A 16,024-nucleotide genomic window follows, 5' to 3' on the forward strand; every position below is an offset into this window, starting at 1 on the left:
ATGGAACTATTCTGATATCACAGAAATGGATATGTTCAGTAATAAAATACATGAGATGAGTTGACTTCATAGTCTTTCTTCTACCCAAAAGAAGAAAAGAAGAATTCATAGTCTTTCAAATTACTCTGTATTGTAAGTTCTAAGATAATTCATCTTTCTTCCTAGTTGAAACCTTATCAAGGAATAGTGGACAAAAAAAAACAATGTTAAAGGAAATTTGATAGCAAATAACTTGTAGAAAATTCAACCTAGTAACCAACAAATGTATTCGTCTTTATCATTTCCTACATATCTCAAGTTCTCATTTATTTATATTTACCTGTTTAAACCCTTCTCTTCCGTCCAAACCACCCAACTATTTCCTCATCATCTGTGGACTCCAAAAACTCTGCCCTTTTATAACTAGCAGAAATAAGATCATCATCAACTGTGGAATCCAGAAACTCTGACCTTCTTTTATAGCTAGTAGAACAAAGATCATCACCATTTCTCCCCTGCCTTGAAATATATAGATTCCTCATAGACATTTTCTCTTTCCATTTCTGAGTTTCTTGTGGATTCTGGGAGAGTTGACTCTTGCCTCCCACAATGGGAAAGTCTTGAAAATCAAACGGATCCCATGTTTTTGACCCATCAACTTGATGCTGATCATCCTCCGCACATCTCCAGAAGTTTGTGCCATCCTTTTGGTGTTGTGTTTTGTATTTGATAGAAGATTGATCACGGCTTTCATCATCATTTCTAACAAACGTAATGCTGTGAGCCTGGGGAAGGCTTCCGTCCTCATGTTGATGCTGAGCAGAAAATTCTGAGTATTTTGATGCTTTTGGCCTTTTGAAATTGCATCTCAAGCATGCCATGTTTTTTCTGAAGTTGAGGTAATTGCATCTAAAAAGAATCATAATTATGAAGAGTGAATTAAGACAATGAATAACTTCAGATACAACTGTTTTAAAACTCAGAACTTGAAAGTAGAAGAGAACTCACGATTCACACTCCCACTCCCCCGGATTGAGCTGCCGATTTGTAGGCTTCTCTTTACATTGTAGACACTTTGTATTCTTGGCGAAGTTCAAAAAGTTACAACTGTAAAATTGAAAAGTTGACATTGGGACAAATTGGGAACGATACAGGAATACAACATCTAAAAGTAAACATCCCCTCGAACCATAAAGAAAGAATGATCAGCGGCAGTTACCTAGTCTTAAACTTACTTGCCACATATCCAGTCCCCTTTCTTCAACGGAAGATGATCCTGATCCTCCCTGAGTTTCATTAGTTTTTCCTGGAATAGCCCATCACAGCGCAAACATTTTATATTTTTGGCAAAGTTCAGGAAATTGCATCTGCAAAGAGAAAACAGAATTTCATCAGGAGTTAGAAAAACAAGTTCTGGAGTCTCTTGCTAATTAGAATAGAATAGATCTGCTATGTAAGTACTTTGGGCAAACCCAATCTCCCTGCTTCATTGGAACACTATTTTGGCCTTCTTGATGCTGACTTGAGTGTTCCAGTACTGAGGAGGAGGTACCCTTAACCAGATTAGAGTCAAGTTTGACGCTGAACTCCACCATTTCAGTCAGCAGCTTCCTAACTGACTCTTTAATCCTTTTGTTTAGGCATGACTTGTTCTCCACTGAACCAGTAATGGGATCAAGACCATAGGTTAATAAGATGCGCATGATATCCACAGTTCGACCACGTTCATTCTCTCGGGCTTTCACGTAAGCCCTCTCGCAGCTTCCCCTCAAGGTACAGAAGCTGCAAACCTACTAAGATCCTCAAAGATATTAGGTCTTGTATTTTCACTGTCTCTATCTACAATGGTATCATTCTAACTTGCTAATTTCAATGCAAATGACAATATGAGTGATGGTAAATTTTCAACAAGAAAGAAGCTGAAGGGTACACAAGCACTCACATTTCCTTCATCGGTACCCACAAATGCTCTCAAACGCTTTCCAGAGTTGACCACTTTCCTGTCTAAGCTTGGACAACCAGATCCCACAACCACTCGGATGTCCATCCTAGAAAAGTACCTGCAAGAAGAGGCAAACGGAACATGATAAGTATTGAAGGCCTTGAATCTTCACGAAACACTTTACTGCCCCTAACACTTTTAGCTCCTTTAATCGGAATCATGTCACTCCTTACTCGGGGATGTAGACCAAACAAAGTTCCACTTGAACGGTGCCACAGCCCATATTTCCCTTGTGTGGGGAAGCTTCTTAGACAATCTTGTAGACCCATCAAGTCAGGAAACAATCTATCCTAAAGCTGCCAAGCTTACTTTTCATAGCAAGAAAATGGAAGAGCACCCCTTCTTACAAAGCTAAGACAGAAGAAAAAATAACAACCGCAGAAAAGAAATGAAACGGAATACATGCATGAAGCATTAACATGAGCATGAAAACACCATAAATATGCCACACATAATGAAATACTGATACGTAGGTAAATTATATACACTTTGAAAAACTAACACTCCCTGACCTACAATAAGAATCTTACAAGGCACTTAGTCTCATTATAAAGCAATCAGTATGATCAGTGACCATTTGGGAGATGGATTTTGCAGTGGGGGTTTTGCAACACTTCCATTGCTTCTCTTAAGTAACACCTTTTTCTGTTTGCCATTGATTGATACTTTTGAGGTGTGCCTTACAGTAGAACCTTACTGATGCAGGGCATTTTAGTTTGATTTGGTTTCCAATTTAGTAGGGTTGGTTTTGGATTTTAGTGTGTTTCCTAGTGCCCTGATTTGATTAGGTTTCATGTTTAGTTGGTCTTTGGTTTAGTTTGTGCTTCAATTCCCTAGTTGTCTTAGAAGAACCCGCACCACAACAGATTGGAAGAGCTGCTGCAATAGATCTTGAAGAATCGTCTTCCTTCTCGCTCATTGACATCCGCACTGTTCCACATTACTTATTTGCTGCTAAATACTTCAGACTGAAACCTTTGGTTTGTTTCTAAGTTTCCTTACATCTTCCTTGTCCTCAAAGCTCAAAACATTCATGAATGGTAGGGGTAGTTTGTCCTCTTTCACCCCCAATAGGCATCATTCGACAGCTAGAACCGAGGTAAATCCAATAGATGTATGACCCCTGGCCACAGTAATCCGAAGCTAAAACCTTAAACCTTGATAAGAAAATGGTGAATTGAAGTAGAGAACTTGCACCAATAATGATACAGTGGAAAACTGAAATTTTACGAAACTATGTCCATTGAATATAGGGGAGATGACATTGTCTAAGCTCAACAAAATTGGACCAAATTAGATACGTAATAAGGGTGATGTTATACAGTCAGTTCAACTCTAATACTGACAAGAGCTTGAGCAGCATTATAATTCGTAATTCCTACTAATACCAATGTAACCATGCAATTCCAGATCATACAGAGAGATCGACTCGGTCACGCACAAAACTTTAAACAAAAATTCACTACTTACTTTATGAGATCGACTCGATCACGCGCAAAGTCAAGGCAAGCTGTTCGGATTTTGTTGGAATTCTCGATTCCCAGTTCGCCACGACCAAAAGGATCTTCCTTGTCTCTGAAGTAGCCCGTCTTTAAGAGGCGTTCCATGAGCTCCAACCATTCTGGCCACTGGTGTGAAATCTGGACCTTGGCTTCAATCTGTGGAAGCTCGGAACCTTCTCGTTCACTCCGAGTGGCTCCTTTCGTTTCTGTGGTGGGCTTTGGCGGTTGAATCTCTTCAACCCCTTCGAATATCAAATCCAGTGTTGGATCAGGAACGACGGTTTCGATAGAAGAATGAAAAGGTGAAATAGAAGAGAGGTGAGAGGGTATCTTGTCTTGATTTCTGAGAAAACGAACAAGAGTTCCACGAACACGGGGGACGACGAACCGATGCATTTCACACTAGTAGCATTCTCCGCCTACTGGTGTGGCGGTAACTTGTTCGGCGAAATGCCTTTCGACGGTTTCTGTGGTTCGTTTTTAGGGCCTTCCGAAAAGGAAAATTCAAAAAATATCCCAATAAAATTTTGCAAAAAGGAACCCCCAAATTCCGGAATTATTCTCAATCTCAAGTGCTTTCTAGTATTTTTGTTATTATATTAAAATAGAATCATACCACTAAGGGTGTTTCTTTCATTTTTTCTAACCACCGGGTGTTTACCCGGTGCAAACTCCACATCTACCTGGACCATTACTTGTCAATGAACTGATTGATTGGTCCAATAGAAGTTACAAAATCAATCTTTTAGATTCACTATTTAGTCAAGAGGAAAAGAAAGCTATATTAACAATCCCAATTATGACACAGGACAAAGAGGGCCATTGGGTGTGAGTTTTTTCAAAAAATGGTGAATTTCAAGTTAAAACAGCATATCATTGTATTCAAAATACCACCACTGCTATGGGTTTTTCCAACTCTTCAATTTCAAGAATAAACTGGGGTAGAATTTAGAAAATTAAAACATTACCCAAGATTAAAACATTCATGTGGAAAGCTGCACATGAGGGAATAGCTACCCAACAAGCTTTATTTGAAAGAAATAGTAGTTTGACGCCAATATGCTTGTTATGCACATCCCAGGTTGAAAGTGTAATTCATGTTTTATTTCATTGTGACCATGCAAAAGCTTGCTGGAGGGCTTTCCCGCTACGGATTGATACATCAGAATTTGTGGGAAATAGTATGCATGATTGGTTAAATTTTTTGGACTACAAATTCCATGGATGTAATCAATGTGATATTGTCTTTACTATTTGCAGTATTTTATGCATGATTGGTTAGATTTTTTGGACTACAAATTCCATGGATGTAATCAACGTGATATTGTCTTTACTATTTGCAGTATTTTATGTTGGGTGATATGGAATGACCGAAATGAAATGTTATTTCATGGAAAAAATCATTCTCTTACCCGTTCTATTAATTGAATGTACAGATTATTAAATGAAATTCTGTGGCTTCAGGAAAATGTAAGCAACCAAGAGTCGGTTGTGGTGCAGCCCCTATTTTCAAGTTATGCAAACGATTTGGATGAAGACGATAGTCCTGTTCAGTCCAGCTTCAAAGTTTTTACGGATGAATCGTGGGATCGACTCTCTCAAATGGCGGGGAGAAGTTGCATTATATGGAGCCCTGCAGGCCAGTTTATTTGGGCAGAAGCATCTTTTTGTTTTGGTTTTTCAGCAACTGTGATGGAGCTTGAAGCTATAAGGGATGCTGTTTTTGCAACTCTTGATTTGCAGATATCGCAAGTTATCTATCACTCTGATTGCCTTCTAGCCATTAAGGCCTTAAATGGCCAAACTCAGTCTTTAGACTGGGTTAGTTGTGGGCTGGTTCAAGAAATTAAAAGGCTGTCAGGTTGCTTTGATTTTGTCCGTTTTGTTTTTGTGAATAGATCTAGAAATCATCATGCTGATTTTCATGCCAAAGGGGCTAGGGCTCTTCAGTTAAGTAGAGTTTGAAATGATTTGCCTCCTATGTGTATTGTTAATCCCTCTGTTATCTCCTCTAGATTTTTTTTTTTATGGTTTTTTTATAGGGGTTTTTTTTTCTCGGCCCCCTGAAGTTTGGTCCATGTCACTTTTAGTCCAAAAAAAGTTCTTCTTTGCATCTGGCTCCCCTGTGATTTTGAGAAATGATAAAATAAGGACATATCATGATTTTGATGACCAAAATGCCCATATGATGCAACGAAAGATTATATCCATATATGTCATTTTGATCTAACGGTTCGTATTAAAAAGCCAAATTATAATTACAATTATAATATTTTCATTTTATATTGAAAGGTTTTAAGATTTCAAATTTACAAAAATTGCTCTTGGTTGGAACTCAATGAAATTGAAGAAAACCATTGCATCCGATCCTCTCGGCATCACCAAAACATGGGTACAAAGGTTTCTTCTGTGACCACCCACTCGACAACAACAGCGCCACCACACTCGCCGCCGTCGACTTTAACGGCTTCGGACTTGCCTCTCCAATCCTCGAAGGCTTCCTCGACTTTCTCCCTGACATCGTCGTCTTCCACGCCAACTCAAACAATTTCACCGGCACGATTTCCCCAAAGATCTCCCAGCTTTTCTACCTTTACAAGATTGATTTTAGCAACAACAAATTCTCCAGCGAGTTTCCAACTGCGGTGCTAACCATGGCTGGTCTATCCTTCTTAAATATCCAATTCAACTCCTTCACCGGTTCGGTTCCGGCTTCAGTATTCACCGGCAAATGCACGCCGAATAATAATCCTTGAACAACATGACCCCACCATGTTTGTCATTTAGACTGCTCCACAATCGCCTAGTTCTCAAGTCATTGATAATGATGATGTCGGATTTTGCAAGCATTAGCATATTAAATTGGGTCCGTATTTTGATTCTGTTAATTACACAACTTTTTTGGTCTTTGATCATGCTCCTCAATAGCAATCGTTAATGGCCAATTGATATATTCAAAGTTCGTTCATTGTTTTCCTCTGTTTTCAAATGAAGAACCATTGGAATGAACAGTTCCTGCACTACCTATGAAAAGAATAAAGAGAAAGTTTGAATCACGTAGGAAAAAGTTCCCAAAAACAAAAAAGAAAAAACCTTAAGTTGAGAAATAGCTTTCTTAGTGGGATAATTGACAGAGAAGGATTCAGATTCTTGACGTCTTTTCCAATTTTTTAATTCTCTTCGTCAACAACAAAGGTTTCACGTCGAACCTTCCAGATAACCTTCAGTATTCTTCCTCAGGCGTGCACGGCAAGCAGGTCGCTTCATTGTCCACCAGGTAACCAGAACCAGGAATCGTCATGGGAGATCAATACCCGGAGTTACCTCCTCAACGGAATACAGTTCATTCCTCCTACAGCTCCAGTCCCTACACTCTCCTGCAAGTTGCAACGCCTGAGCGTCTTAGTGTTATTTCCTTCGATTTCATTGAGTTCCAAACCAAGGGCATACTTTTGTAAATTTGAAATCTTAAAATCCATGAATATAAAATGAAAAGATTGTAATTGTAATTTCGAAATGTCCGTTACATCAGAAAGGGCATTTTGGTCATCAAAATTATGATGTGTCCTTATTTTATCATTTCTCAAATCACAGGGGAGCCAGATGCAAAGATGAACTTTTTTTGGACTAAAAGTGACATGGACCAAACCTCAGGGGTCCAGATGAAAACAGGTTTTTTTTTTTTTAATTGTTTCCCCCTGTTTTTTGTGGTGTTTTGTTTTTTTTTTTGGGGTGGGGGGGGTGGGTTTTTTTTTTTGGTCATATTTTTTTAAAAAAAAAAAAAAAAAAAAATATATTTTTAAGAGAGTAGAGAGTATTTTATTATTTTTTTTTTTTTTTTTTTTTTTTTTTTTTTTTTTTTTTTTTTTTTTTTTTTTTTTTTTTTTTTTTTTTTTTTTTATGTTTTTTTTTTTTTTTTTTTTTCCCCCCTTCCTTTTTTTTTTTTTTTTTTTTTTTTTTTTTTTTTTTTTTTTTTTTTTTTTTTTTTTTTTTTTTTTTTTTTTTTTTTGTTTGGGGGTGTGGTTTTTTTTGTGTTTTTTGTGTTTTTTTTTTTTTCTTTTCTTTTTTTTTTTTTCTTATTTTTTGGTATTCATTTAATATTAATCAAAGTTAATTATATATCATAGGTCACCTTGTAGTTATCGAAGGCCTGGCCAAGTCAAGCACAATTAATCTCTGCATTTGGTTCAGCACTAAGAATCAACCGGAGTAGCCAGACAAGACTCAATCGACCAAAAGCGCCCTCAATTTTCTAATTAAATGCTAAATAATTAAGGAGCGCCATTTTTCCCTCCAGCAAAATTGTACTTTGTCATCTTGTAGAAGAAACCAATTGAAAACATGGAATGGAGTATTAAATTGGTTCTTAACAATTTTAATCGAAGTTTGGAATTTTCCGAACTAGTCTCAAAAAAAGCATAAAAAAATTAGGATCATCTGTAGAAGCCTAGAAGGAAGATGGTTTCCTGATCATCTATTGCAACTGATCTAGTTGTGAAAATCTCTGAAGGAAAAGGCTTCTTACTCCTGCATGTGAAGGTGGAAATTCTTTAATGAATTCATCCATCTCTCCCCTACATAATGAAGCAGGCATTGGGATTTTCATCACTAAACATAGTAAATACTTCATCACACTGATCACCAAACAACGCATTGTAAGAACTCTGCCTTGGAGAGTCTCCTTTCCCAGAATTGTGCTTCTCCCCAACAATCTCAACCCTCTTCCCAGTTTTCTTCTTAAGCTTTTTCATGACCTTCTTAGGATTAATGTCACCCATTATGGTAACTCTCTGGTTTTTCATGTCCGTTGTAAACTTTTCCACCCCTGATTTTCACATTATTTTCTCTTCAAATCGGAATAAAAAAAGAAACCCTATTCATAACTTAAGGGAAGAGATGATTAACTTTGATACCTTTGATTTTAGAGACAGTCTTAGCTACTGTTCTCTCGCATGCTTCACAATGCATGGAGATTCTGAGCTCGAGCACAGTTTCCTGTCATGGGATTACTTCCAGATGTAAGAAGAGAGACAGAGAAGAGTGGGATTGGATTGGGGAAAAAGCTTCAAGAAAACGATTTACCTTGTTTTTTCCTTGTATATCATAAGCCATTAGAACTCATCTAAATTAAAAATACATGCAGGTTTCATGTTGATGAATTTTAGACAGAGAAGACTCCTCATCCCAACAACAGAAAACGCAATACAGAGAGTTTGAAGATATGGATCAGAAACGGAAATATAGGAAACTGGTTATGAAGAAACGATCAATGTTAGGTGGAAATAACAGATTGTAGGCCAAATATACTCATAACTCCGCCAATCCAACTTTTCAAACTCTTGTTAGGAATTCGTCATTACCTTTCTCTCTATATCCCCCAAAATCAATTTTGTTTTTTTTTTGGTTGCTGTTCTGAATTCAGGGATAAATTTGGAAGCCACCAACGCCTGTCCTGAATCCTTGGTTAATCATGAATAACAACCCCACTGAAGTCCTTGATTTCAAATATCATTATATGATTTTAGAGAAGATTTAGGAGTTTCTGAGGTAAAATTCACACAGAAATGCAGAAACAGAGCTGACAAAAAAAAATCTTGTTTAAACTGATGCTTCGTTGATTTGTGTGTTCCCCAATTTAGGTGTCTGGACTATGTCTTGGTTTTGTTTATGAATCAAATTCGATCTTTCTGCAATACTTTCTCTTATCTTTATTGAAGTTCATCGATCATGCAAACAAGCCCCATTTTGATTTTCTTGCTTCGTGGATCATGCAAACAAGCAAGCATTGTTGGATTTTCTTGCTGTATTTCTCTTCTTTTTTAACTCTAAAATACCACGTATAAGTTGTTATACCTGGGCAACTACTAACAACCTCATTTCTGAATACAAATTCACAATTCTATTGAAACAACAGATGAAACGAGTCATGAGCTAAATATGTTCTCTGTAGCAATTTTGGTGTGCTTGTCATGAGAATAATGAGTGCGAAACGTTCATTACGATTTGTCCTCCTTTATACTGGAACATGCCACTTGGGTGAAACATAACATTCACAACAGCAGCAATGGTGTTGAATTTAGATTAAAAATTGGCATGTAGTCCAAAATTTGTTTATGGTTTAACGGTTTAACCTCCTTTGAATCCAGCTCAAAACGATCTAACCTTGCTCATTCTCCAAAGTTGAATCAATATTTTGGTTTTATTTTGTTTTCTTATCTTAGTTTGGGTTCTTATAATTTTTACCCCCAATTTTTGTATAAATGTGTAATATATAGAGTTGGAGATATTGCATATAACATTAGCAAGAGTCAAACTCACGACTTCTTCACTAAGAGATGTTGCTCATTATCCGAACAACCTTGCAATGTGATTCTTATAATTTTTTCTATTAATTTAATAAACAATAGAATCTGGTTCGGTTCAGTTTCGAATGTTTTTGTGTAAATAGTTCAATATTAATTCAATGTTATCCTAATTAAATGATCACAACTTATATAAAGTCGGAAACTCTTATGTTTTATAGATTCGACAAATATTTGCTTCGTACCAAGAAAGAAAAAAAATACATTTTTTTGCTTAAAATTCAACATCTCAATATTCTAGAACTCTATCTAGAATCTTCTCTATTTCACATCCAATATTTTCAATGTTATACACATTTGGTTGAACCTCTACTTGTCAATTTATCATACAAAATAATTGTTTCATGGATGGGATGGTGTATTTAAATATTATTTTAACAGATTCTTTTCTTACCAAATTCTTGATTTTGTAAGAGATTTGTCAAATTTGATGATATATCTTAAGTCATAAGTTTTTCCACGACTCTTCAGATTTATTCGAGGATAAAACAAAAGCACACAACGGTGGGTAGATTGTGCTTGTGTTCACATCTTAATCATGAGCCTAAAAATTTCTATGTATTCAATAGATTCCTTTGGCCATGATCCATCCTTTGATTGATTCAAAACTACACATGGCTTTGTATAAAAATTTCCTTTTATTTAGATCTTCAATAATAAAATAGACAAATTACATATAGTCCCTCTTGTTTGTAATCAATTATATGTACAGTTCCTAATAAATCAATAATGGATATATCATTGCTGTTAAGAATTGAAATCTATAAATGGGCAGCTTTGCTGTAACGGTAGGGGGGTGTATTCAATTTTTTCAAGAATAATAAATATAATTGACCGCAAACATAAGAAGTCTTTATGTAATTTATCCTAATAAAATAGATGCAAGATTGGTTTACATTCGTTGAGGGCTTGATGTCAAGCCTTCTTTTTTCTTGGTAATCAATGAATCATGATAGTTCCATTTGATATGTTCATGGTGTCATGGACCTCATGGTGAAATGAAAGACATCTACTTTACTATGAAAAAAGAAAGGAACATTTGTCTTTACAACACCGTTTTAAAAAGCAATTGCATAAAAATTTACGAATCTTTTTTTTTTGGGTACATAAACGAGGTGAAACACCCAAAGAAAAAAAGGACCTACAGCCCAACACAGAAAAAGAAAAATTACGTGATATCTACCTGAAGGAGTTTCACAAGACCAGAAAGCAGATCTAGATAAGATGACACTGTGGTTCCATAAAAATTTACAAATCTATATTACTAAACTCAAACTAACTAAAGTGTTAAATACTCAAGTATAACTTGAATAGGATTCTTGGACCAGCCTTCAGCTACGTTAATCGGATACAAGACACTGTACCCCAAATATGATATTGCTAAGGTGTTATATCATTTTCATTTAATATTACTTAATTTTTTTTTTGTCAAAATTGGACGATACATATCGATAAAAAAAAATTGGCAACCTATTCATATTGATAAATGGATGATGTATATTGTTGCGTTTGGTGGCAAGTTGCTTCATTACGTTTTGATACATCTGTCTTTTGTGGTACTAGGATTCATGATTGGTTGCACTTTCTAGTAGCAAAATTCAGCATCTCAGGCATGCTACCTCATGTTGATACATTAACTAGTTTGCTTTGTTGGGTTATATGGGTTACTCTCAATATTTTTCTATTTAATGACCAACAGTCTTTCCTTACAAATACTATTGCTTGGTTATCAAGGTTACAGTTTGAACTTCACTGGTACGCTCTCTCCATTGGATGCAGCTGGACTGCGTCATTCACCTCCTCTTGAAGCCAATGATTTTGGTACTTAAAGGCTTTACTCCACTTCACACTAGCTTTCTAGTATTTTTCGATGCAACTTGGGATCGCGTCACATCACATGCAGGCAAAAGCTGTCATATGGGGTTCCACAGGCCAATTTGTCATGTTTCAATCCACCTTGAATTTTGGTTTATCTGTCCCTACTATGGAACTTGAAGCTATTCGAGACATCTTATATACAGTTTTACGTCTTCATATCACTCAGTTGTTTTCGATTCTAATTGTCTCCCAGCCATTTAGGTTCAGGCTGTCATCCTTCATTGGTCCAGTGATGGATGTCCAGAATATTTTGCAATTTTATAGCACCCGTTAGTATGATCAATTTCGTTATATTATCAAGACTTGTAATGGTAATGCTGACTTCTTAGCCCGTAGTACAAAAAAAAAATCAAAATCATTTAAACCGTGTTTGGTAGCAGTACCCACCAGCAAATTTTGTAAACGAGACTTATCTTTCCTCTAGTATTACACTGGAGGCTCTAATATAATATTTTTTTATTTTTTTTTTGTCAAAAAAAAATAGATCATTGCCAACTCAGAAACCTTTGATCATACAGCATCTTTTTACTATTTTCTGAAACCAAGAAAAGGTCCAAGGCCTACGTACAGGTCTCTTTCTTTCTTCTCCTCCTACAATTTCTCTCTTCTCTAGAAGGCCTTTAAATGCGGCGCGATTCAATGGAGTTCCCACTTGCCATTGTCTACCACCACCGCCAGATTCCGTATATGGTGTTTAAAGATTTCAGAATTTCACATGGCTATGCAGGCCCGGTCTTGTGCGGCTGTTCTTGCTTAGCAGCTTTACCCAATCCATTTAATTTAATGAATGATCCGATCCGTGTTGACTTTCAACAGGGAAATTATCTCCTCCGTCAACAACAACAACAACAACAAACCCAATCAATCCCCAGAGCCTCTGGTTGTTGGAGACTGCAACGACCCAGCCTATCATTTCTGATATTCTTCATGAGCCATAGATTCATAATTCGGATAATAAACCAGTACCAATTCGCCTCAAATTTCAACTGTGCACACTTTCAAAACCATTTACGGAAAATTCAGAACTTTTATTTCATTCAAAAAGTAGACATCATCATGTCTGTATGTACAACTTGATTTTTTGGGATCAAACCTGATCCCTCATTGGTTTCCGAGGAGTCCAAAGAAAACCTGAAAAATTCTAACCTGCACTGCAATTGGAAATTACAAGTGAATTTCCCAACAACCATCTTGTTTGTTGTACATGAACCAATAGGTCAGGTCAATGCAAGCAAGCAAGCAAGCAAAGAGTAATTTTTACGCCGACTATTGCTAAGAAACAAGATGGCTTCTGGCTATAGGCAAAAACTACAGAGCTTCCTTCTCTTCTCCCTCTTCTCTAGTTCGTAATCTAGCTTACAGCACAAGGTCCTACTTCTTCATTGCTTAAAGAATTTGATAATCTTAATTTGTCTTCTTCCTCTGGTAGTTGCATCAAGCGTCGTACCAGTCTGTCTAGTGCTTCCTTCATCCACCAATGTTGACACACTTCTCTAGCCTCAGCCACGGTCATCTGTAACACAAGAAGGATTTTAAATCAAAATCAGAACCACACAAGTTCGATTAAAACAAATGGATTTCATTCTTCTTTACTGATGATGGAAGAAAGATGCAAATCTGAGTAATTAAACTTACCCATTTCCTTTGGCGAAGGTTCTTTTCAGGCCAAAGGTCAAGTTGCTCTTTAACTAGCAGAGGGAACATGACACCTTCATAGATTGTGTTATACCTCTTGCTCCTGAAAGACCACTCACCAATCTTACTCTGCAAAAGAAAAAAAAAAAAACCAAGTAAAAGAAAGTCAGATACAGATAGTCCCAGATAACTCAAATACTTGTAATGCATCACAGGCAACTTTTGAAAGGAATGAAATTACACTGACCTGAACTTTCCCTATCACACCGGCCTCCTCCAACGTCTCTCGCAAGGCTGCTTCTTCGATTGACTCATCTGTTTCCCAACCTCCCTGATGAATTAATTAAGAGAAGAAAATGATATCATGAGCGACATTAGCCCAGAACTTCAATTTTAGATCCTTTTGAGTAACTTTTGGGGGGTTTAGTACCTTTGGGAACAACATGCCCTGACCCTTCTGTGAAGTAATTACAAGGATCTCCAGTTCGCCTTCATCACCAATGGTATTAGTACTCTCACATGGAGGATGTTCTCCGCTCTTGTATCTGTAAGGAATGCATCTGTAGAAATTGAAAATGCCCATCAACATTAGATTCCAAGGTCTGAAATTTTTATTATTCTAGCGGAGAAATTACAGGAAAATCTGGAACGGACAAAACCCATTTCAAGCAAATAAGACAATTAAGAACCAAGAAAGGAAAGGGTAAGAAACAATCCGTACCCAACTACAAGGCGACGGCCATCCCTGTAGCGTTGCAAGTGTCTTCCGGTGCGAGAAACCAAAGAAACCATGTTTCAAGATTTGCAGAGAGAGAGAGAGAGAATACTGGGAATGTAAAGCGGAATGGTTTAGCAGGAAAGAGCAATTGGGAAGAGAAGAAACCCTTGCACTTTTTGTATGATCAACCCTTGATTAGCGGTTAGGTATCACTGAATGTTCGGTGAGTGTTGATTACCGTTGGACCTATTCCTGGAAAAATCAGAAGGAAACGGCAAGAAAGAAGAAGAAGAAGAAGAAGAAGAAGAAGAGAAAGAGAGGAGTTATGGTGGTGGTGGTTAAGAGTTAAGATAAGAAGAGGAGTGTTGTTGTGCTTCTCTTCTTCCCGGATAAGGTGAAAGAGCGGTTGCCTTCGCCCCCTTTTAATAGCAGAGTGGATGTGCCAACAAGAGCCGCATGAACCATTCATCATGGAAATAAATAAATAAATAATTACTTTAAAAATAATTGAATAATAAAATAATAAAATAAAATCTCAGAGTGACGGTCTACGTATCCGAGTGGACTCGTGAGGTCAGTGCTATAATGCTTACTGCTCATGCGCATGCCCGAAAGAAAGAAAGAAAGAAAGCCGTGTATGCGCTCTCGGCGGGCCCACTTTCCAAACGATACCTGCCGCATCATCTCACGCCTAACTGACGCGTCACGTAGCTTTCGCTGCACGGGGTCCCACAAATTTCTCCGTCCTGTTTTTCTTTCCATTTTTAACTAATTATCTTTTGCGTTGTTGTGTGTTTGCAAATTTCTACCAAAAAAAAAAAAAAAAGTGTTTGCAAATTGCAGCTTTTGCTTGCTTTCGCTTCGCTCTAGTCTCTGTCAATCTACGTGTGCCGTGCCCACTATTCACCGTTTGCCTCACGACCAATTATTATCTATCTTCTGTGGCTTCAAAAGCAAGCATCGTGATGACACGTCAGCCCCGTTATGGAGAAAAAAAGATTGGTAACTTTGTCAAGGTGTCCACTAAGCCGTACTTCTAATCGGTCCGTAATGAACTTTTGTGTCCGACCAAAAGTTGGTCCGACCAGCCTCGAATGTGGTCCAGCGCGGACCCATCTTGTAAGTTGTAACACTTGCGTAATTTTCGCAACATTAAATTGTAACGCCTTTTTTAAGTGGGTCTCCATCGAGTTCGAATCAGCTCTCCCAACTGGGAGCACAAAGTGCTTTTCCGACAGTTTCTAACCACACAAAGCAGTGAGGCCCACGGTGAGTGAGGCCCACGGTGAAAAATATTTTTTGAAAAAACACAAAAAAAAATTTTAAAATTTTACCCGTGGGCCCCACGTTTTGTGTGGTCAAAAACCCGTCGGGGAGCACTCTGTACTACTCCGACGGGGTGAGGATCCAGATCCAGATCTGTCTCCATCTCCATTCTCCATCCGTACCTAGGTTTTTAGATGGTAGAAGTTTTAGTTCACTCACTTAACTTATCATAACCAGTATAAGTCGTTGTAACCAGTATAAGTCGTTGTCATTACCTTTCACTACTGGGGGACACAATGCTCAATCATCTATACACAAGTGTTAAGTTACAAGTTTACTTATACCACAAATCTCTTTGAAACCTCATCCTTGTCCCACTTTACCAAGTATTATTATTTGCCTTTCCCCTTGTTACTTAGATTAATTTACATATATTATTTATTTATAAAAAACCCAAAACGTTAATTTTTATATAATTACAAATTTATCTTTGTATAAATAATAATCAACCTGATATCTGTTTTAAATTACAAATACTATCAAACAATATTATATGGACCTGTAAAATTTGAAGACATCCAAACCCAAAACTTTTACCATAACAAGTTCTATATGAGCACCCGATATTTGTTGTATCAGAACTTGAAGTAGCCTCTTCGGCATTAATGGCAGAAGCCCTTGC

The 16,024-nt window shown here is 37.1% G+C and overlaps 2 protein-coding genes across 3 annotated transcripts; both read right to left on the minus strand.

Annotated features, from left to right (window-relative positions):
* Positions 1–195: 195 nt before the first annotated feature.
* Positions 196–4,005, minus strand: LOC149021029 (uncharacterized). Of its 2 annotated transcripts, none has more exons than XM_089149273.1 (6): positions 2,155–3,544; positions 1,922–2,039; positions 1,441–1,769; positions 1,215–1,346; positions 988–1,086; positions 196–888 (listed from the first exon to the last, which is right to left on the minus strand). In XM_089149273.1, exons 1-6 carry the CDS (start codon positions 2,202–2,204, stop codon positions 324–326), a joined length of 1,293 nt encoding a protein of 430 aa, XP_089005399.1. In that variant the 5' UTR covers positions 2,205–3,544; the 3' UTR covers positions 196–323. The 2 variants fall into 2 exon arrangements, with proteins under 2 accessions (XP_089005399.1, XP_089005398.1); XM_089149272.1 differs by having other exon boundaries at positions 323–888; positions 3,452–4,005.
* An 8,228-nt stretch (positions 4,006–12,233) lies between these two features.
* Positions 12,234–14,177, minus strand: NUDT18 (nudix hydrolase homolog 18). The gene is made up of 5 exons (XM_089149287.1): positions 14,080–14,177; positions 13,789–13,918; positions 13,606–13,689; positions 13,359–13,487; positions 12,234–13,236 (listed from the first exon to the last, which is right to left on the minus strand). The coding sequence occupies exons 1-5, from the start codon at positions 14,148–14,150 to the stop codon at positions 13,075–13,077; spliced, it is 576 nt and encodes a 191-aa protein (XP_089005413.1). The 5' UTR covers positions 14,151–14,177; the 3' UTR covers positions 12,234–13,074.
* Positions 14,178–16,024: the final 1,847 nt, after the last annotated feature.

This window comes from Hakea prostrata, chromosome 3 (genome assembly GCF_041222555.1).
Source record: "Hakea prostrata isolate BN-2017 chromosome 3, UWA_Hpros_2, whole genome shotgun sequence".
NCBI lineage: Eukaryota > Viridiplantae > Streptophyta > Magnoliopsida > Proteales > Proteaceae > Hakea > Hakea prostrata.